Here is a 23,126-nt window from a genome sequence, read left to right on the forward strand (position 1 = left end):
GCAGCGTGGCAGCAGCTTAGGCTGGAGGCAGGGCACTCAGCCTGCAGGGCAGCCTGAGCATGACTTACCTGCAGGGACTGAGCCTTACCCTTGCCTGGGGAAGGACAGATGCCAAAGGACAAAGGTTTATGCTTTATGTTTTTACCATGCAGGACACATATCTTCCAGCTGGCATTGCTCCATTCAGTTTTTTGGTACCTTCGGCTTCAGCCTAAATAACTTCAGATACAGGCAGAGCTAACTGACACACCCCTTTCAAATCAGGAAGTTATCTAAGTTCACAGATGGCAGTACTTGATGTGCCATGCTACCAAAGATATAACTGGGATCCTAGGATCTACTCAGTATAGTAGAGAGGTTCTGATTGCTTTGTGCTAACTTGGCACGTCATCCAGCTCTGCCCTTAAAGTCGGCATTATGAGGCACAGCGATCAACTCTGAATGTACATTTAAATTAGGGGCTTTCATAGATATAGGGGTGTGGGAACCAGAACTTATATGACACCACATAAGCCCAGCCTTCCCTGGGTCAGGTGCGTTGCTAGTTTCTGTATCTGTCTCAGCATCCAGTGCAAAGAACAAGTGGTTATCTTAGATCATAACTTCTATTAAAACCTGTTAAAATGTAGCATTTTGAGTATAGGGTTAATTCCACCAGAACAGAAAGGAGCAGATATTAAATGTCTCACTTTTAGCAGAGGCAAGATTAAGTTCGTGGTCCTTTTCTACACATGAAAGCATTATCACAATCGTTTTAACAGGTAATGCATACTGTGCGTTGTTTTGTATTGTATTACATGTTTTGGAAAATGCTTATTTAAAAGAGAAATTCCAGTGCTAAGTTCCAACTGAACAGCAACTCATGTTTCTAGTCCTCCTTTCTTGATTAATGTTTTTAATGTATAACTACACTGTGCAACTTCTTCTGAACTTAAAAAATTCACACCTAACTTCCTGGTGCGCTCAGAACGGAGTTTTCAGTAAAACTGAACCTTTAGTGTGTGCCTTATATTAAACCTTGTTTAGATCCATAAACTAGCTGCTTATCTGCTTTGCCTTATCTGCAGGACAGGGATGGGTACACTTCATGGGAGAGAAAGGGAAGAAATTATGGCTTTAAAAACAGCAGCTTGTCTTGCAGAGGGGAGACTCAGGAATCAGCTTTGTACTCCAGTGGTTACTTGAAATGAATGCTCCAACGTGCTGCTAAAATCTTTTGTGTATGTTGCTTAAGTATGTAAGGATCTGCACTTGATTTTATTTATTCATATAGTATTTTACTATGGGATTTGTAAGCCTTAAGCACTCAAGTGTTTTGCAGTCCCACCCTTGATCTGTATCTTGGACTGCAGTGTATTGTTTGGACTTACCTACGGTAGACCTGTACATTATAGCACACGTACTGACATTGGTTATACCACATCTCAGGAGGGAACGAGCATAAAACAGTGGGGATACAGCTAACCCTCTGCCTCCCAACCTTACTGTCAAGCCTGTCTTGAGTAAGCTGGTGGTAAACTGTCCATGTCTTTCCTTCCTTCCTCGATGTGTTGTGCCGTTTTCTCCTGCCAGCTCAATGCTGAAGTTCACAGACTTAGCGGAGCAGTCCAGCCGCCACTGGGACAGCCTGCACCCATCGCTGGTGCCGCTGTGGCAAACTGAAGTAGCATAAGGCCAGCTCTGCTCTGCAGCCCCACTGGGGCAGGCACTGTTTCCTCCTTCATCCCAAACAAAATGGAGACAGCTGAAATTTTTTATCATTGGCAGCACTCAGTGAGTAGGATCAGCTACTGCTAAAGAGAACTCTGTAAATGTCCACAGTGCCTTGTTGCCTGAAAATACCCAGACATTTTAGGAATGTATTGTCTTTGGACTAAGGTAGGCTTTGTTTGTTTTCTAGACTTATTGAGAAATCAAGTAAGTACACAAAAGTTTCAGGTAAATGTTCATAGGCCTGCTGTGGTAATGTAGCTAGGCCTCCGTGCAGTGAGGAAAGGAATGTCCCTGGGTTGCTGTGTGCTTTCCACAGTGGCTGTTGCTCCCCTCTGACACAGCTGAGCTGAGCTGGAGATGAAGACAGCCTGCTCTGGTTAGAAAGTTGAAATGCTTCAGGTAGAAAGTGATCTTCTGGGGAACTGGGGACCAGGCCACATTTTCTGAATCTCTGGCCCATTCTTGCAACAGGGCAGCTATTCACCATCCCTCAGCTGAGGCTGGAGCAACCTTTTAAATGTTCATTAGAAAATCCTCAATAGTTTCACTGAGATGGGCACTATTTATTCAATAATAAGCACAGATAACCACTGTTGCTGTAAGTTGTTTGTCTAAGTTATGATTCTCTGAGGGACATATTACAGGATTAGCAAAATAGATAGCATGGTAGAAATGGGTTCATCATAAACTGACCCTACTACTAATTGCAGAGCTATGGCATAGTTCCCCAAGCATCCACTCTGGAAAAAACTGGGATCTAGCCATATAGTGTAAGCATGATGTGAATTTTGGAGTTCATTGTTCATATTTCCCTTTAAGATGACTAACTTTCCCCATTCACCATTTGCACACCCCTTGCCTGCTCCCCTTCCTCCCCAAATTACTGTGCAGTAACTGTAGTTCAGCAGCTATGGGTTGGAATTCAAGCTTGTGACTAATATTTCTAAGGAGTTTTTGAAGAAAGTAATTCTTCAATCAGATTTACTGTTTTTTACTGATATTTCCAGTTTGAATTTTTACTGAAGATGCAATTTTAGTTTCAAGATTTTCCTTAGTGAATAGTGAAATGCTAAATTGGTAGCTGATTTTTTTGTGATCTTTCAAATAAAGGAAAAAAAAAAGATTATATTTTAACATTTTTAGTAATGTCCTTAGAGCCTTTGATATGTTACTTTTCCAGGTTTGTTAAGAAAATCCTCATCTTGCACACTGTGAATAAAAAACACTGAAATATTTTGTGAGGATAATTCTATCATCTCCACAGACTGATTCAGTGGTGTGCATGTGACTGTTTAACATTTGGCTACACGTGTAAGCGAGGAAAAGTGTAGCAAAAAAATTAAGTTTTAGAAGGTGGTGGTAACACATCAGTCTCTCAACCATCTGTACAGATGTTGAACTTCTTGTTCTGAAATCCAGACTAACAAAGGCAGCTCCTCTCAGAGTTGTTCTTTTTCCACCCATAGTTCTCTGCAACAGTAGCCTGTATCATCTGCAATGGGATGTCTGTAACTGTTCATGGGCTACTATTGTTATTTCACATAAACACACTGCAGTAACCTTCTGTCAGATAATGCTTATTGTTATTGCCTCCAAAAAGTATAATTCAAATATACAATATTTATGCCTGTAATCAGTTATTTGAAAAATTCAAAATAATGAAATACTGAGGTTTTGAAAGGTTTTTTGTTGTTCCAGAAATATACACAGGCTGAAATTTGAACTTGATATGTAAAGACAGTGAGGGCTGCTGTAACTGTATATTCTTCCTGTATTCCGCCATGATGATAATGAATCAGGGTTGACTGCCATGGTCAATGTTAAATGGAGTTCTTTGCCATTATGTGTTAATGAGATTAAAAGAGATTAGATCACTGCCCTAAAGGCTACAAGATTGCAGTTCATGGGAATGAAAATCAAGGCTGGTGATGCTGCTTTTTCCCAGCACTTACTAAATTGGTTGAATTTAGGTGAAGTTTGTTACTGTGAAAAATCCCAGGGAGATCGGAAATACAGTGTTACCTGGAAAGAAGCATAATGACAACTGTCTGGCACAGATTTCTTTTATTTATTTATTTACTTTTAAAGCTTCAAAGCTCCCACAGTCTTCATTGAATAGCAGTCCCTGAGAAAGGCTTAGATAAAATCTGGTTAAGGAATTTAGCATTTCCTTCTCAGAAATCTGAAATAAAGAACACCTTTCTGGACCATTCCTCTCCTGAAGTGTGATTGATGGGTGCAGAACTGTTTGAGGATGTGATATCTTTCTTATTCAATTGGATATTTGTTTCCTTTGTTTCTTTCGCATTTAGCTAAAAGATATCTCAGTGAAGGCTGATTGTGGAGGTGGCAGCAAAACCTCACCTTGGCTTCTTTTGTGTCAGTATCTTTTTTTCAGTATTTTTGTGAGGAAGGGTAAGAGCTGGTTGTAACTGCATGAGGAGAGAGACAATGACTTTTTTACTGAGGCAGGTGAGATACCAGTTCAGAGGAGGTCATAGGTATTAGTGGACTACTTAGTGCCCTTTGCTTTTAATGAAACTTCTCTAGCTGCAAGAGCCAGCAACATCACGCATCTGGGGAGACAGCCACACAAAAAAGCATGCTTCTTCAGTCTATGTGGAAGCAATATAGAGGGGCTCTGTAATCAATGCTTGTTTCCCCCTCCTTACTGAAATGGTAGCTACAAAGAAAAGAAACCATTCCCTCCTTTTTAAATAAACACACCGAGAATTATGTCTATCTTGGTTCAAACTCGGGTCTGATATTGGCCAGCATAAGAGACACCTGAATGACAGGTGATATCAGAGGTGGAAATAACTGACAACATTCAAATAGTCTGTGTGCTAAGTGTGTAAACTCTTTGGTTTCCTTCAATGATGCAAAGTTAGAACTAGAGCAGTGAGAGATCATAGAGAAAAGCAGCTGTCATTGCATCGTTGCTTTATTGCTTTGAAAGCAAATGACCATAAATAAATGCTCTGGTGAGAACAAATGTTTTGAACTACATCTCTTTTTTTATTGCAAAACAATTGTTACAGAAATTTCAGAAAGTTCTACTGTAGTAATTGCCAACTTCTGCTTTTTATTACATATCTAAACACAGTCTAAAAGTGCATTGTGAATCCAGTAGACCTTTGGAAAGGACTGTTTTCCCTAGTGATATACATTTAGACAAATCATACTTGAAAAGCTTCATATTAGTAGGAATTTTTTTAAAATGACATTTTAATCATTTTTCTCCCTTTATAAATGATTGTTACACACTTACAAATGATAGCCCAAATAATAAACGATTAAATAGCTATTAGTATAGTATATTGCAAACACTGTTCCAGACAGCAGTAGCAGCATATAGACTCTCCTCATGTACAACAACTGCAGTGGTGGAAGAATGATGTAACTTCAATACAATTTACTCTTATGCAGGCATAATATTGTATTTCACAGCCAATTCCCATTTCTGTCCCTTCCCTCTCCCTACCAAATACTAAAATAAGCAAGAGTTATCACTTCCCTGCAGCAGAAACAGCAGCAATTTCATAATCAAACATTTTTTCCTAATAGCTTTTTGAAATAAGTACTGAGTGGCTCTACAAGAGATCTGAAAGCATACAGCAAAAATTAAAAGGTCAGAGACTGTTTCACAACCAGTCTGGCTCAATGACTGTCATTAGACTTCCCACTTCATGATGATTTTAGGATAATCTGTGCCATGACTCAAAGTAATATAGCATTAGAAAAGCAGAATAAATCCATCCTCTGACAAAAGTCAGAGTCCATTGAAATCACTGGATTTGCTGCAGATTCGCATCAGCATCAGTAAGACCATAACTGTAATCAATCTTGGAGATGACAAGCCTGTGTAACTTGTAGTGTTCACCCTGTGATTGTCTATAAAGCAGGAAAACTCTCACTGGGGTGCAGAAATTCAGCCCCTCCACATTCAACAGTACTGCTTTTACGCCAGTGTGTGGCCAGGCCAGTGAATACCGTCTAGTGGAATGAAGGGTTTCATTAGGTAAGCACACCCCCCCAACACTTCTGTTCAGTTTGGACTGTGCTGTCGTTTGAGGTGCATGAGGGAAAATTCATGCTAGAAAGCTTTCAATTTCTTTTGAAGAAGGTGATCTATACCTGGTATCTTTTAACAGAACTGAAAATGTGGCCTTTGTTGAAACAATTGTGCAGATTTGTGCAAAAATGCAAATATATTATTAATTTTAAGCAGGGGAGAGACATCACAATTACTTAAGTATTCCTAGGGAATCCAGAAATGACCAGCTCACATTTTCCCTTCTAGTTTTTATCAGATCCTCTTGAGTATATAACCTGAGCAACATAACAAGACATTTATGCTTGTTTTGAAAATTTGCACCACAAGTTTACAGAGAATTTTGTTTCACTGGCTCACTCTAAGTTAATACCTTTGACAACTTCTGCTCTCAGGACAGACACTTGTTTGCTCTGACTGCAGTCATTGGACTAAGGCTGTGTGCTGCTACCAGCACTTTTTTTGAGCAGTTATGTGTAGTTGCATTTTCCATGCTGACAGTTTCTAAGAAGCAAATCATTTTCTTCTCATACAAAAAATATACCTAACTAAGATATTTATCCCCTGACAAAAGGCTATCCATTCCACAAAAGATACAAATAATTTTTTTTACCAAAAAATCTATAAATGGAAAATGAAAGAAAAAAAAAAAAAGCAATCTGTGTCTGGAACCCAGAGGGATTTCCTCATGTGTATGAATGGATATTTTGGTTTTTTATTATATTTTCAAATTATCCCCTCACTGCCATTTGTTAACTGGCACTTGTGCTAAGAACAATAATGTAGCACCTTATCTCTTCCAAAAAAAGAGAGAGCCAAATGTCTGAGCACTGCTGTAGGTTCGCATTTTGTGTTGAGTATTTCAATTTCATAAAATACAATTGTCATTTAAAAATAATAATAAAAATCACTTACTTTGCTAAAGATCAAACATAATGGAAATAATGTAAACATCCAAAGCTTGAATTCATTCCTAACTGGATTCATCTTTACAGGCAGGCAATAGCAAAATGTTAAATCTCATAGTAGTCCGAAAGAACTCATGGAACAATGCATGCATTTTCATTGACACAAAAAAAGACTGGACTCTAAGGAAGAGAAACTACTTCAGTCATATCACACGTTATTGTGAAAGAATAATGTGCTATAATCAAATACCTAGGACAAGTGTATATACCCCAACTGTAGAATAGCATCACTTAAACCGGAAACAACAGAATGGGTACTATAGGAAAATATTTATAAAATACTGTACACCGCTTCCTCAGTGGGCCAGCATATGTAAACAAACAGCTAAGTTCAGTTGAGTTTCAAAATATTATTAAAGTTCATTTATCTTTTATTCTTTTGCATAACATGCCAGTTCGTCTTTCACACTATCACAACTCACCTGTCACAGCCCACAGTGGCTCATTAGAGGTTTATACATCAGCTCATAGAGACATTTAAGTGGAGCTACACAGACAATGTGTGAAACATACCAAACTTACACGCTGTGACCAGAAATGCATATTCCATATGTAAGCTAATAATTGGATAGTGGAACTTAATGCTTGATGCAACATGTGCTATTTTATTGAATGTTACAGATTTACAAACAAGACCTTATAATGCGATATTAAAACTGTCCTGTAACGTTCACTAATATTACCACATGTCACAACTATACTGGTTTATATATGGGAGATATGTATATATGTGTGTATATATATCTATTTCATAAGCTATCCTTTGATACAGAATATGTTATATGGTACATGCTATAGCTACATGATGATGGATGGTAAGACTTCTACTCTCACTAAATGGTCATAATATTGGGAGTGGGAAATCTGGCCCCATTGCAAGGAATGGGTTTTTACCATCAAATTCAAAAAGGAGCAGTTTGATGCAATGTGTAAAAACCAGGTGAAGATAAAATAATCTAGCATCCATCATAATATATTCTATAGACATCACATTGTAGAATAAATGGGAAACATTCAGGAAAAGTAGTGTTCTGACATCTTGCAATCACACTTTTAACATCTGAATTTACATTTTATATATAATGGCAAATTTTAAGAGGTAAATAAAGTGTCCTGTTTCATTTTACCTGGAATGTGTGCTCCAGATCAATAAAGTGCTGTATCCTAAACATTTATACAGCTTCTGGGTTTGGCAAATTCCTTTACCCTGACAAGCTAAGCAATGAAATCTACCCTAGAGGAGAGCCCTATGCCTTGAACTAATTCACTAAGCGCTGTTGAGGAATTTCTAATGATCTGAAGTTCCTCTAGAGTAGGCCAGTGATACAGTGAAGGTGGAAGAGTCCATGAACAGTTTTAGCAGACATTCGTAAAAGGAACAAAGAAAACAAAGTGAGAATATCCCCCTCTACTCACCAAGGATAGATAGATTTGGAGAAGCCTTAGGAAAAGGCTGCTAACAAAAGTTGGCACATTTGAAGCAGATTGTTAAACACAAGTTCTTTTGCCCCGGGCATTTTGCTATTGTTCAACAATCAGCCTGTCTCAAGCATGCTTCATAATGCACAGAAAGGTTTCTGACCTTTCTCGGTGTTGCCATGTGACCATAATGCTACACATGGACTGCAAGGCAATTGCATAAACACGGTGTCTTGGTGGAGTTTAGCTCATTGAAAGCCTGATCAAATAGAAGAAAGCAAGGAACACGTTGGTGCAGGAAGTATGAAACACATTGTGCTTAAAGTCTCCATGCTGCATTTCTGTATTTCCTGAACTTTCCAACGTAGTGACTCAGTAACTAAATGTTTTCACCTTCTTTGCCTCTTTTCTTGAGGCTGATGATTATTTTTATGTCTGGATTTGTTGCCTTTCAGACTTAGCTCTCATACAGTGCTCAGAGTCTCCCTGGGTGAGATCCCCATGAGAAAACATCAGCCTGCATTGTCAAAGCTGCCTTAGAGATTTGGAAAATAACTCCCATTTAAATAATGGAAAGTACATACCCCACTTGTATGTGTTCATTTTTAATAACAAAAAGGAGCTGGTTCTACACAGATGTTGGTCATTGTAGAGATGTTTTAGTTTTTAATAGCACTAGCTTCAACTCTTCACAAGCTTAAAAGTTGTGCCTTCAAGGATGTGAAATTTTGATCCAGTTGCAGTTTACGCTTTTCCACCCTTTTCCTATCTTCTGCATACCTTTCCACCTGTGACCACCGTGATATCTTCTCAAGAGAAGTTTGAAACTCTAGCTGATATTGTGGACCCTTGGAATGTGGGTGGGGTCAGAGAAGTTATGCCTTCAACCAAACCCCATAACGGCATTACCGTTTGGATATACTTTCTCTTACTAAAATGCATGTTGTGTGATATGCTGCTGAACGGTGGAAGCCTAGTCACAACTGATGGCTTTTGCTGTTTACAGACACCCGCAATTTCACTTTGGTTCTTTAACTTACCTTAAAAGCATATATACTTTTTAGTGTTTTCCAGTCCTCTGCCAAGAACATTTTCCTTTAAACAACTTCAGTCTGATTGCATTAATCTGGATTCAGACTGCTGGACAGAACTTGTATACTTTGAAATGTTCAAATATGGCCATGTCCACATGAAAAAAAAAAAAAAAAAGGGTGTATATTTTAAGGTGAGGGAATGATGTGAAAAATCGGCAGCTCAAATGGAACAGTAAGAAGTACTTGGTAGCAGCCTGGTAGATAAATCTCCGCAATTTGTATACATAATTAAATGGAGCAGAGAGAACCCGACAATATTACTGTGCTCTGCTCTGATCACCCTGTTCTTACTGTTCCATTGCATCCTGTGATTTAGTGAGACAACACATTGATGACAAATGTGGTAAAAAAATATACTATTCCGCTTAATTACATTCATCCTGAGCTTGCTCAGCTGTGCTAGAATGCCTGTTTTATACAGGAAATCACCTGATATTTTAACATAAATTCTTCTTCCATTTAAGTTGCAGTACAAAAGGCATTTCATTTCCCTTTCAGCTCTTGAAAATATAAACTTTTTGTGGCACTAGAAGTTGATACAAAAAGAGACAAGTGAAAGTTGTTGTCTTGTTCATCTTTCTTCATTTCCACAAGTGTGAGATGCAAGGGATTTGGGAGACTTTAGGTTTGTTTGCTGCCAGTTCCTACAGAAATAACAAATGCCTTTCATCAGTCAGTACAATGGTGAAACAGATGAAAAAGAAGTCGTGACTGAAGTTTAGAACATCTAATTTGTACATCTCTTTTTGCCAGTTAATTCCTGCAACCTAAAAACTTGAATGATTATCAAAGATCCTACGATGCTTTCTAATAAAAGGCAGATTTCTGAACCTACTCATTTATATCTTGTGACTTCATAAAGGGGGCTTGTTATTCCTGTTGTTTACCGAAGTCTTTGTAAAGCTTTCATCCCTCCCTTTTTCCTTAAGTGCAAATGTCAACTGGGTCAAGATGCAGTAACTCAGTGGGCAATGCTGAGACTGACAATGTGCTCCCTTGACCGGTGGCTAATGCCAACTGGAGTTGACACAGGGTGATGTGAGGTTTTTTATAATTCTGCTAAGAAAAATGGACTGGAGAGCAGATGACCCTTAGACTGCTGGTAAACTTTGTCTAGGCCTAGCTGTGCTTGCTTTCAAAGCTGCGGAAGGCTCCCGTTCTTGACAGTCTCCTCATGGACAGGTTGTCCCCTCTGCTCTCTGGCCTCGAGGACTTACTCCTCTGGAAGGGGTTTCGTAGGCCTGTTGCATTTCGCTGTCTGTCAAGTTTGTCGCTGATAGAGTAGCTCTTCCGTGTGTGCTGTGCATACAACATGTTGGACTCCTCTGCGGAGTAGCTGTTGGCCCTCTCTATTTTTGGAAGTGGGATGCTGTTGGCCAGAGTTCTTGTAGCAGTGCTGTCTTGAGGAGATAAGGGGATCCCCTTCTTGTCTTTGGCCTCGGTATCCTCATGATCAGAGCTTGGGTGGCTTAGTTCAGCTTCTCTCTCTGGGTGGCAGCATCCCAAGTCCTCCACTTTGCCTCCGAGACTTCCAGGGAAACTGGCCCTCTCTGCGATTGCCTGGGGAGCGCTCACACACCTTGTGTCTATGCAGTCCGTAATACTTGTGTACTCTGCTGTTTTGACTGGGATGCCAAGGCTGCTGAAGTAGCTTCGAGATGGAGAGAACATAAAACTGTGAGATTTCACAATTGGCGTTTCCTCCAGAATAAATGGAGTTGTAGCCAGATAACGACTGCTTTTAGATCGTTCTAAAGCATGATACAAAGGAGGATCTGAATCCCAGGGGATTTGGCAATCTGTGATTTGGGAGTAGTCTGAAGAAAATGCTCTTGTTTCTATTCCAGAGGTTTCTTCGTAATCAAGACTCCTGCCAGAAATTTTTTCGCCAGGTGGACTGCTAATGTACGCACTGTTAGCTAAAATGGAAGAGGCTATGTGGGCCTGCAGAGCTGCATCTCCAGTACCAAGAATATTTATGGAGCTGTCAAGAGGCTCTGTGTCAGAATGCATCTCATCCATGGCAGAAACGTAGATGTCTATACAAGATGAAGGCCTTCTGGAGTCTGGGGCAATTGACAAAGTGCTGGTAGGGGCTAAGGGAATCTTTCCTTCTTTTGCTATTGAGTGGGAACTGATAGCCCGATGCAGGCTTGGCGATCTTTCCTTAAAAATGCTTTCAAACTTTTCCAACCCACACTTGTCCTTCATATTTGTTGCATAGAAAGAGTGGCTTCGCATGCGGGGCGTGATCGTAGGAGACGTTGGGGACATGGACTCCTCTCCCGCGGGATCTATGCTCTCTTGAAGCTTGTAAGTGTTCCCTTCCTGACTGTTGAAGCTACTCTGCCTCACAATGTAGGCTGCATCAGTACAGTCGGATGAGGTCCTGGATCGTATCTTGGTTGTCTCACCTCTCTCTATGCCAGTCAGTTTTTCTAAGGCAGTCACCATTCGTCCCATCATGTCTTCCAGCTGAGCAAGCCTGATGTCAACGGTCTGCAGAGAGGCCTTCATGCAATGTTCTCGCTCATTTACTTCTTCCAGTCGCATGGCCATGTTCTCTACCCTTAAAAAAGTGAAGAATGAAACAGGTTAATTTCTACAAAGCAGTGATGTTCAGCTAATAGGTCACCAAAACAAATGGAAACAAATAGGTCTTAAAATTCAAAGCCTGTCTACACCACCTTATCTGCTTCAAAACCCTTACTCAGGGAGGTTCAGCAACCAGGGGTATCTGCTTCGTAACACAGAGGGAGTTTTGGGTGTCCCTTATCCCAAGGACAGGGGTTATTACAGAAATGTTACTATGATTTGCTGCCAAAACTTCTAATTAGGTTGCTATGAATGAATAACTTAGGGCAGATGCCATGTGATGTCCCTAAGATTGCTCCATTACTGTGATTGTGCTTTGGGTAGTCTATGTTAATAGTTTAGGGATTGAAATTATGGATTAGCTACCTATCGTAATATAGAAATAACATTAATATAAATATTAATTATTATAAAGCACATTATAAGATATTTAATACATAACTATTATATGTAATAACAGATCATAGGATATAAATATTAATATAAATATTAATAAAATCAATATAATATAAAGAAAATTAGATTAAAATATTAATAGGTAATTGAATAACTGAATCTAATTTAAACTTCAGTATATCTGTCCTACAGTGTTGATCTGTTTAATTTTAAAATGTTTTCACCTTTAAGGTGAATTGTTTACTAATTTATGCCAGTGACTTTCAACCACTTCAGTTTGCTGTCTTCTAAAACATCTCTACTGAAGGATTTATACGGAGTCTTCTAATTTAACACAATGAAATTGCCTTTAGCATATATGAAATTTCTTCTCATAATTATTTTCTCTGGTTGTAGTCCCTATGGCAGACCAGTGACCTCCATTATCTGCCAAAGAAGAAATACATTTATGTAGTTATCTTTGTCTGATTTTTAAGGTTAGAATTCTGGCTTTCCCCAGTCCTGTAGACACTGAAAAATGAACAGAGAAGCAACAAATACTAAATGGCAGGATTTCCACACTCTTCACAAGTCTCTTACTCTCTGCCTGGCAGTGCAATTCATACAGCTTAACAGGTGTCCTGCTAATGATAGCCAGGATTTCTGATAAGATAAATAGGATCTACTACTAATAGTTGAATTTCCAACAGGATCAGTGACCTGGAACTGGCGACACCATAAACACTCTTACTCGCCCAGAAGAAACCAGATGTTAGCAATGAATGCTTACTGAGCAGCATTAACACCTTGGTAATTAATGCACAAATAGCTGGTGAAAAACTGAGGCCTGGCTGCCTCATGGTGATAAGCAACAGCAACTTGCCTGCACAAGAGAGGAAAAGGAGGAGTATGACACCACTCCCTACAGCACGTCTCACATTCCTGTGAAATACGGGCTTTTCCTGTTGAAGATCATGAAATTTGAAAGCATAAGCACAGCAAATCAAATGTATTGCTGTCATCAGACTTCAACAGATGAATGATCAAGTAATCACTGCTAAGAAATGGACTGGTAGTTTCAAAAAACATCATTCTACTCATCATTTAGGCACCAGTTTACCTCTAGTTCTACCAGCTTCTCCAACAAAACATATTAACGTCATTGCAAGCACAGGGTATAATTCTACAGTGAGAGTGCAGTTTATATGGGAAGCAGTTGAATTTTCTCTCATGGTATTAGTTGTCTGAACTGCTATTTTGTAAGAATAATTATATTTTGAAATATTTATCAGCTAATAATTGAGTACCTTGTTGCACATTCATATTCTGTAACAACTGCTCCAAGATGATGAACAGATATAACAAAACAATTTTAGGGCTGTCAGACATATGGATCAGTCTGACAAACCTGGATTTCTGGATTTTACTTGAGAATGCTCAGATTATGACCAATAAAAAACATTTACCCCAGCAATGGTTACCCAAGAACTAGAATGAATTCGTAATATTCTGTGAAGCTAACTGGACTGTCTTGTTTGTTTCCTTGTTTGTTTTTTTCTCCCTTTGTTTCCCGCCCCCCCCCCCCTTGCTTTGAGAGATGTACACAAGTGAAATAACTTTTAATACAAATATAGCCAGTTGAATTATTGCACTTAGTTCTATATTTATATCTGGAATATGAATAGAACTGTCCATAGTGAGATAAGTTTTGCATCCTGCATTCACATGAGGGCTGTGCCATGCTACTGAACACAACTGATGCATCCCGAGAAGAATCTAGAGTCACACCTTGCTGGTACACATTCATGTATTTGTCCTGTCTTCTCTTGAACATGAGCTATTAGCTACTGCCAGAGGCAGAGAATGTAAAACTGGTGGTACTGCTGGCCAAGATGAAGAGAGACTTTTGAGTTACATGATCTGTTGGTTGCTATGGAATTAATGTGATTGCATTGACAGTAGTGGGAAATTTATATAGAAACTCCACAAGGTACAGATAGTGCAGTCTGGGTTCAGAAACCAGGGGTAACCAGAGACGTGCACTGGTAACCTAACAGTATGCACATGTATTTACATTGGATGGACCCTGACTATATAATTTTATTCACAAAAATACAGCTTGAGTGATGATGATCTCCAAATCCAAAGATATTAGCTTAATTTAGTCAGCTTTCGTTACATTAAAAAAAAAATATTGATCTTTTAATTTGTGATATACTTTTATATTAATTTGATGTTCAGTTCTGTAATCTTTCATCACACAGAACAGCACCATGCTCTGGGAGGAATCCTACTAGAAACATGATAAAAATCACATCATCCAAACGCTGTGGATATAAGAGGATATGCTCTGGAGAAATACAGTCATAATCTGGTCCTTAAAATGTTGTACAAAGTGAATTTTTCTGTCTTCCTGTATTGTTGGATGATCTTGCACTCAGTGAATAGACAGCTAGAGCTGCATTTTCTTCAGGAATAGTTTTGAGTTAAAGCACTATTTCAAAACAAGAATGCCCAAGTTTTGCTTTGGATTTTCCCCCTGTGTGTATTGGAGGTCATATAAACCTTCTGGCAAATCTTACAGTAGCCATGTATGATGTCTCCATTGCACCTGTGTTTTTCCTTACAGCAAGATTTATCCAGTGCATGAAAAAGCGCCAAGCTATCGTAACAGATGGGAATGAGAATAGAAAAAGAGGAGACTACATGTAAAACGTGCATAAAGGGTGTTCTGCTGAAGCTCGTACATTTCTAATAGTGAAAAAACCATGGACTATCCGAGGACAGTAATTGGGAAAAAAAAAAAGGGTCAGAACTGGGAACCTGGCAAACATTTTATATTACCCGTGACAAGCCATTTTAATTATGGTTTGGGAGATGATGGCTTTTGCTGGCATTCATTTTGGTTATATTTATTTTTAACCTTTGCACATCAGTTCATCAACAGTTTAATTGAAGTAATGGTTTAATGGGAGTAAGCCACTCTTTTCAGAAGTAGATCTCTTAATTGAATGCTAGAATGAGGTTCACAAGTCCCTTTGTGGATCAATATCCATTGTTAAGGCACCATTTATACTTCAAGATCCTTTTCAACTGCTGCAAAGACTGTAGACACTTAAAGTCACTTACAGGGCCATCCACCTGGCTTGTTACAGGTAACTGCAGAGTGGTTTTATTTAAATAAAACATAGACAGCAGTTCCCAAGCCTGTAACAGGCTATTGGTACTTTGCCTGACATCTTTTGGTAAAGCATTGCTGATGCAAGCAGCCAGCCAATTTTCACAGGTGTGGTGGTTTCTGCTTGATAAGGGTGTTGGGTTGTCTTGGCTGCATTCCCATCTGGTGCCTAAAACCACTTACTCTTTGTGACCACAGAGAGATGCTTCAACCAGATTACTGCTTTTCAAATACTGTTAGGATGTGACCCTGCTCCCCTTGAAATCAACAAGAGGTTTTGCATTGGGTTTGAAAGAGTCAAGATCTGTCCATATGGAAAAAATGGCTACTGAAAAGGTTGTTTTAGTGGCTTCTTGCCAGATCAAGAGAAATAGTGCAGGTTTTTTTGATCATAAAAGCAAGCCTCTGTGCTGGTCAAAAACCTGAAATTTTCACAGTGATTAGAAAGGAAGGCTCTCCAGGAAAGGTTGTGATTCTTCTGCTGCAATAAAGTGAATTTGTCCAATTTTGCTTTCCTCACAGGTCTCCAGGAGATACACCAAGATTTGCCTAACCTGATAAATGCAGTTACAGCTTTGCACTACTTTGTATTTTTCTGCTTAATCAATCACTTCCTCTGATGTGTATCACTAACCTGATGCTGCTTCCATATGCTTGTGTGAGATCTTGGCTAGTGAGCTACTCCACCAAGTTACTCAGTACTTGGGGTCAGGGAAGGACAAAGATCAAGTGTCATTTCATGCTTTTAATTTCTGAATGTGAAAGGATCCGGTAAAGGAGAGATTCTGTGTGGTGACACCAGATCTGGTCACCTCTGTGGTGTTCCTTGTTACAAGTATGGCGACTGCTGAACCAAGACGGGCCCCACAGGATGCCAGTGAACTATTCCAAGGTGAGTATAAACTGCAGCTTGTTGTAGGTGAGCCAGACAAGATGCTGTGGTCCTGACCCAGCACAGACACTGACTGCTTATTTGAAGTCGTTCATTTACACCCAGGCCGATGTAGCAAGAAACAGGTTCCTTTTGTTTTCCTGAGCTCCAAACCTGCCTCTGGGACCCAGCTAGGCTGAGCCTCAAAGCAAGGCTCTGTTCACAACTCTGATTTCCCTTGAAGTGCTAGTCCCCTACTCCCTTTTCCAGGCATACTGTGCTTTGCATCTGTGGTGTCCAGCTATTCTTTCTCTGTGCAGAATCTGGGGCACTATGATAAATCCTGATGCAAGTACAAGTTGCTCAAGCGAGAGGTAAGCATACCACAGACATGTGGAGGAGAGGGAAGGCAGTGAGCAATCCAGGTCCAAGTGCATGTGTGTCACACAAGGCTTGTCCAGGCCTTCCTTCTCTTTAACCCTAACAGTGTCCTCAGCTTCCTGCAAATGGAAGGTCTTCAGGGGGTACTTCACTCACACCTGCAGGGCTTTCTGGTTCAATTTTACACCATATAAAACCGAGTTAATTGGACAGATATTAACCTGATATCTCATGGCTACAATGTAGGTATAATTTGGTATAGTAGTAGCTTGGTCTACTACTAGGGGCTAATGACTGGACATTGGAAGGGAAGCTGCAGGTTTGCATCTTCTCTGTTTTCTTTGGTTTACATCTTGTTAATTGCACGAAGACATCTCTATATAGAAACTACAAAGTGCAAACCTGGATTTCAAATATTTGAATGTTCCACAGATTAGGAAAAAGAAGTTTGATGTTTTAGATAACACTTCAAAGGATACTTTCCTGGCCATAACTGCAGGCAAAATGACAGACCTGGGCATCCAGTTTCTAAAGTGCATGTTACTTAAGACACTTAGATAGCCCTGATTCCTCAAACATCTTTGAAGTATCCCTCAGATCCTTGAAGTATTTGCACTTACCTTGTATGGCAAAACATTGCAGTTGGTTTGGCAAGAAGAGAGCTCTTAAGAGATGAGAACTGCATTCACCTGAGATTTCATTGCTGCAAGTCCTAGTAGTGTGCTTGGCTCTGGGAGCAGCCTCTGTACCTCATGGGTCACTACCTGGGTCTCCCTTACAGAACTAGGGCATGCTGGTTTTCACATTACACTGTTGGCTAAGGTAAATGGATTTGTAAAGAACTATTTCTCTGTGGGGCTTATGTGCTTGTCTTCACTTAGGATTCATAATCATGAACTTTCTTCTGGAACGAGGTGCTTTAAGCCATCCATTTAAAGAGATAAGGGCTCTTTTCCTATAAAAAAGGGCCAGCACAGAGTGCAAATGCAGACTGTTACGTATTAATTTTCAAGGATTTACAGCACTTGCCTAATGTAGGGTAGTCCCAGCTGGATTACTTCTTAGTTACAGAGGTCTGAAACATGCTTTTCTTGACCACCAAAAGGAAACCTATGCCCAAACAGAGATTTGAACCTGCATCTACGATTTTCAGGTTTGTTCTCTGACCACTGGACTATCAGAACACAAGAAAAAAGGGCATGCAGTTGGACCACAGACCAATTCATCCCACTGTCTCTGTTTGAAGCATATGTAATTCTTCCTCCCTTATATTTACCAGTCTCTAAACATTTTTTGCTCAGGAACTTTATCGGCTCAAGATGATCTCTGTATTACAGGATTTCTCTCCCATAAGCTTGTCTAGTCTTTATTTGAATCCCTGTAGACTTCTAGCTAACATCATCAGCTTCTTTTAGAACTCATCAAGTTTCAAGAATTTTCTCTGTTCCACTGCTTAATGAAAAAAAATCATCTATTTTTGTTGATTTTGAACCTGGGCTCTGGCTAGGTTAATCTCTTGCTCCGCTGTATCTTTTTCTGGGAGAGACAGCAAATGATTGATTTCTACTCACCCTCTTCTTTCACTCATAATTATGTAGAACTCTGTCATCTCATTCCCCATTTATCTCTTCCAGACCAAGTACAGCTGGATTACTTGGCCATTCTTTACAAGGAAGCCATCCCATGCCTTACCATATTTCCCCTCTAATATTCTTTTCTAAAATATGCATTTTAGGAGTGCTGTTTTCAGTAATGTAGATGACTAAAGAATATTGTATCTGCTAATCCTGCTCTGGGATAGATTAATTTCAAAACCAAAGTAAAAACACGTTTCCTTGCCTACAGAAAACATATTTGAGGCATAGCTGCTTCAGGGCCAGTGCTACAAGATTAGGTATAAGGAGAACAGTGTAATCAATTACAATGACAAGTCACCTGACCTCTGTTACTCAAGTTAAAGTGGAGTATTCAGGGACTGGACTATTCAGTGGTTCATAAGCTTTATGAATATCTGACAGGATATTGACCTAAAATTTTTTATGGTAACAGTTCTATGAATCAAACAACAAACTCTGTCCTTAAAATTTAACTCTGTTACTCAGCTGCTGTATGATGAAAGCATATAAGCACCACGACAGATGAAGAGACATGAATTTTTAGGACCGATGAATTTGAAGACTGGCAGCTTCCACTAAATTAATGTATTACCTTTGTCCTCTGTGCATTTCACTGCTGTAGGTGAAATGTCTAGTTACTTTTAAATTAATGTCAAGATCCCTGTTCGCTATGAAACTAGCTTACCTAGCAAGGCTATTCTGAAACAAGGCTAGCTCTTTATCTGAATGACTAGCAGGTCAGTGCTAAAGCCATAGTATTCACTGAGAAACTCTCATTGACTCTCCCATTGTGTTCTAAACACTTGCTCCCTGAAGTTCTGCTTTAAGAACTGAAATGCAAGAATGATTTGTGTTTCTCACTACATCAGTTGTGTTCTAAAGCAACTGGTTAAAGGATTCATGTTTTCCAAACTTTGAGGAACATTTGCTTTAGGAAAAAAAAAAAAAAGAAATTCACTACTTTTTATCACTCCACTTTTTAGTTAAGACTTATTAAAAAATACCTTAAATGATTCTCTTTTCAAGAAAAAGAAAGGAAGGATGAGAATGGCAGCAGAAACATATTTCCAGATCGATTTATGAAAGAACAAACAATAAAAATGCACCTTTCTGAAGTGACACGAATTCTTTCATCATTGGAGGAATTGAATCTGTCATCCTTTTCTCTAAAATATTCTTCTATGCACTGCTCTTCAAAATCATGGACTTTTTTCAGTTCATCCTCAGTTATGAAAAGTTCTGTGGAAACAATGGAAAAATGTGAATCTGGCAAAAAATTAACATGTGACATTAACTACATTCTTCCTATTTGGAATTCATGGACTAAACTTTCAAAACCAGGCTTCAAATTTATCTGGCATTTTGGTATGAAAGCAGATAGATGCAGCTAATTACCAGATTAGTGGCTTCAATTATATATATTATTCTGGATACAGAAACACTTAAGCAGGCAAATGCTGAGCAAACATGAATGTGTTTTGAATGCATGAGATCTAAACACAGCTGCTGTCAGGTCCTGAAGCCAAAGACCACCTGCAACCTCATACAAAAATAATCAAATTAGCAGACTTCTAGGAAAGGTGTCTGGGAGTACTGAGGGTCTATTTGACATGGCAAGAGCTGGTATCTGGAGGCCACAGCAAAGTCTGTGGCAGTCAGTGTGAGTGAGTGGGAGGGGAGCGACATGGTTGCACTTGCATCTCCAGTGCCACCACATGGCTCCAGCTCCTTCCTCATAGAGAAGTGGGCTGTGGCATGGGACAATGTTGGGAAAAGATGCACATTTCTTAGCTCCCTGCCTCTGGCATATATACTGGGGGAGGTGGAGATCTACTTTGAAGAACTGATAAGAGAAGAGGAGACAAAGTGTTATCAAAATAATCTGACAGGTTTTCCATCATGCTTATGGGAGTTCATATTAAAGTGTTTGGACAAACTACTCCCCCAGTTCGAGTCAGTGTCAAGGAGAGAACATGTGTCTAAAAAATAATTACTTCTCACCATCTCTCAGTTTATCTAGGCAAAAAGTGTGTTGGGGGTAAGTATGTGCTGTTTGCTCAAAAAGCAGGAACGCTATTCCTGTATTTTCAGAAATAAAACTTAGATCTGGAAGTGTGATGGACTATAAGAAGAATTCCAGCAATAACAGACCTCTGACAACAGTAAAACAATTGCCTTTGCTTTGAAGGAACAAAGGGGGGAACAACCCCTCAGAATCCCAGAAAACCATAGCCCCATTAATGCTCTGAGGAGAGCTAAGAGTTTGGCAGTGCAGGTAGAACTAACTGATTCAGGTAAGATTTTTGCAGTGAAAAGCAGTTCTCTGCTGGAAATGTCATCAAGGCGCTGGACGTAGCCTTCATTCGTGTCAAACGCTAGATATTACCAAGGGCATTGGAAAGTCCCACTCTAAATTGTCTAAGGCTTACTTAATCCATAGTCTCTCTCATCTGGGTCACTTTCATGCTTCCGCCATCTGCAGCAGAGGTGTTGGAATATCATAGTCATATGGCTGAAAATGATCAGAGGCGGTGGGAGAACAGGTCTTTCATGAAATGTCATGATTAGTTGATATCTTTGAAACTTCCAGACTTGGTTGGATATGGATTTGACTTCAAAAAATGTATTGCTAGAAGGCAAGAAGAGGAAAATAACAGCAGATTAAAATGGTTTTGGGTACTTTGCTGAAGATGATGTGACAGCACCTTAACTGGACACATTTCACTAACAGCGGCAAATATTTCCTTGTTGCAAAAAGAGGAAGAAGAACAAAAGAAATGAGTAAGTTTGTGCTTCAGCAAAGCACATTGGCAATCAGCCATTTCAAAGTATCTTACTACTGTGTTTGTCTGCTCTGTACGACCGCTGAGTCTTACAACAACCCAGTGAGACAGGAAAGTATTTTTATTCTTGTTTTCCATATTGAAAGTGACTGATGCCATAACTGAACTTCAAATTTTTTGGCTTCTTTGCCCTGATTCAGATCGGGTCTCTGTCCTTGTAAATGAGACCATGTGAAGAACTTGGCATCTCCCTCATTCCCTGGAGACAAGCTACTGCCTCTTTCCCTCTCACCCTCGCATCCTCTGAAAATGGGTCACAGGCAAAGTCTTCATCTTAGCAGCCTTCTTGGCTGTGAATAATGTCTATCCCCTGCCCCGTCCATACTTCGCAATGTCTCACTCACTTGAAAACAGCAATGAGGAGGTTCACCAAAAGGATGTTTGCAACCAAGAGGTAACAGGCCATGATGGCAGGAACGATCCATGCTCCTGTCTTGCAGGGAGGTAGCTGGATTATTTTGCCGTCTTCTCTGGTTTCGTTTTGACCACAAGGAGCTGGGAATAGAAATGAAAAAAAAAAAAAAAAAAAAAAGTGCAAAATGGGAACGAATCTTGTTTTTTCAGTGGTTTTTTAAAGACATATTTATATATTTATAAAAGCCCGCTTGCCAAAGCAGTATCTTCCAAGTAACAGTAGCATTGATGCTCCCCTCAAGAAGTTTGCACTTGCTATCACAGATTTTTACAAGCTGCAGTTCTTGTTATTTTGAGTTATTTGACATGAATATCAAGATATTTCCCTCAGAAATTGCAGAAGACATGCCTGGTGTGAGTAAGCCGCCTGGTTGCATACAACTAAAATATCATGGTATTCTGGTAGTAATTAGTGGCTGTGCAAATAAAATGATCAAAATGTTTAATCCTGCAAAAAAGCTCATGTGTTTTATTTTTAATGGTAAAAGCTTGGTCTTTTTTGATTGGTGGAGAGGGATGTGATAAATAAGGAAAAAGAATTACATGAAAGTAAATTAAAGAGGAGACATTTATTGCTGTTCACTGCACTGCCCTGACCCGTGCTGGGACATATTCATAATGGCACTCTGCTATTAAGGACTTTTGACTGCATGCCTAGAAACATCAGGGGAGTTATCAAGTCTTTGCTGTACCAGGTAAAGGGACAGGTGGGCAGCAGAGTTGCCACCTGTTTCTTTCCTGAATGCTTTGGAGCCAAAATGTTCTCAGTATCAATGTTGTAGAACTGAAGCAAGGGGAGAGAAAACATTGTGAAATTATTTTCATTGCTCATTTTTTAACATGCTTTCATGTGGTGTGGTGGGTGACCTGCATTTGCAAGTGTGGGTTCAGTTTATGTCTTCCTAGCCTCAGCCCTAGCAGTCCTAAGGACCACTGCAATCAGCTCTTCAGGAAAATAATTGAAGCAGCAGCCTACATATACAAACCACCTTAGTAAATTTTGTGCAGCACTACAGCTAGCTTCCCCTCGCCCCTATCAAAAAGAAGTTTAAGTGAGGAATTTTCAGAGGGCTCAGCACTGGCTCAGTTCTTTCTAATATCAGTAAGAGTTTCCCACCGACTTCATATTCAACAAAGTTTGCCACTGTCGTATGTTTTGGAAAATCTCACTCTATAACAAGTCCGTGATTTCCAATACGAACTATAACTTCTCACAAAGGTCTTTCTGAACTTGGTTCACAGAGCATGGGATTCAGCCATGGGTGTCTGCACTGGCAATCAAATATTAAATGTGATTTGGGTACTTAGTTTTGGGCACTACATATAGCTGTTAGGTTATTACCTGTAGAAATATTATAGTTTTATGGGACAGAAGAATACATGATACATCAGCTTCAAACAAGAACTCTCCGAAAATATTCAACTCATGAAAAAAGAAATGGCAAAGCCAAATAGAAGAAATACTACTTTCACAAGCAGCTCTGTCATGTCTGGACCCATGGTGTCACTAGTCCTTCCTACTTACAAAAATACATTTCATTACTGGAACAGGCTGAGAATAAGCAGCTCTTTCTCAGAAAGCATCACCTTGCAGATCATTTAAGT

General features: G+C 39.5%; 1 protein-coding gene across 1 annotated transcript in view; it reads right to left on the bottom strand.

Moving 5' to 3' along the window:
• Positions 1–4,722: 4,722 nt before the first annotated feature.
• The window catches only part of TRPM3 (transient receptor potential cation channel subfamily M member 3), a 286,044-nt gene continuing 267,640 nt past the window's right edge, over positions 4,723–23,126 (bottom strand). Inside the window, exons 23-26 of the mRNA XM_037374290.1 lie at positions 21,452–21,602; positions 20,694–20,893; positions 19,371–19,503; positions 4,723–11,817 (exon numbers count right to left, since the gene is read on the bottom strand). Coding sequence (XP_037230187.1) covers positions 10,368–11,817; positions 19,371–19,503; positions 20,694–20,893; positions 21,452–21,602 — 1,934 coding nt within the window. The 3' untranslated portion in view covers positions 4,723–10,367. The remainder of the gene's footprint in view (positions 11,818–19,370; positions 19,504–20,693; positions 20,894–21,451; positions 21,603–23,126) is intronic.

The sequence above is a fragment of the Falco rusticolus genome, chromosome Z (assembly GCF_015220075.1).
Source record: "Falco rusticolus isolate bFalRus1 chromosome Z, bFalRus1.pri, whole genome shotgun sequence".
NCBI classification, from domain to species: Eukaryota; Metazoa; Chordata; class Aves; order Falconiformes; family Falconidae; genus Falco; species Falco rusticolus.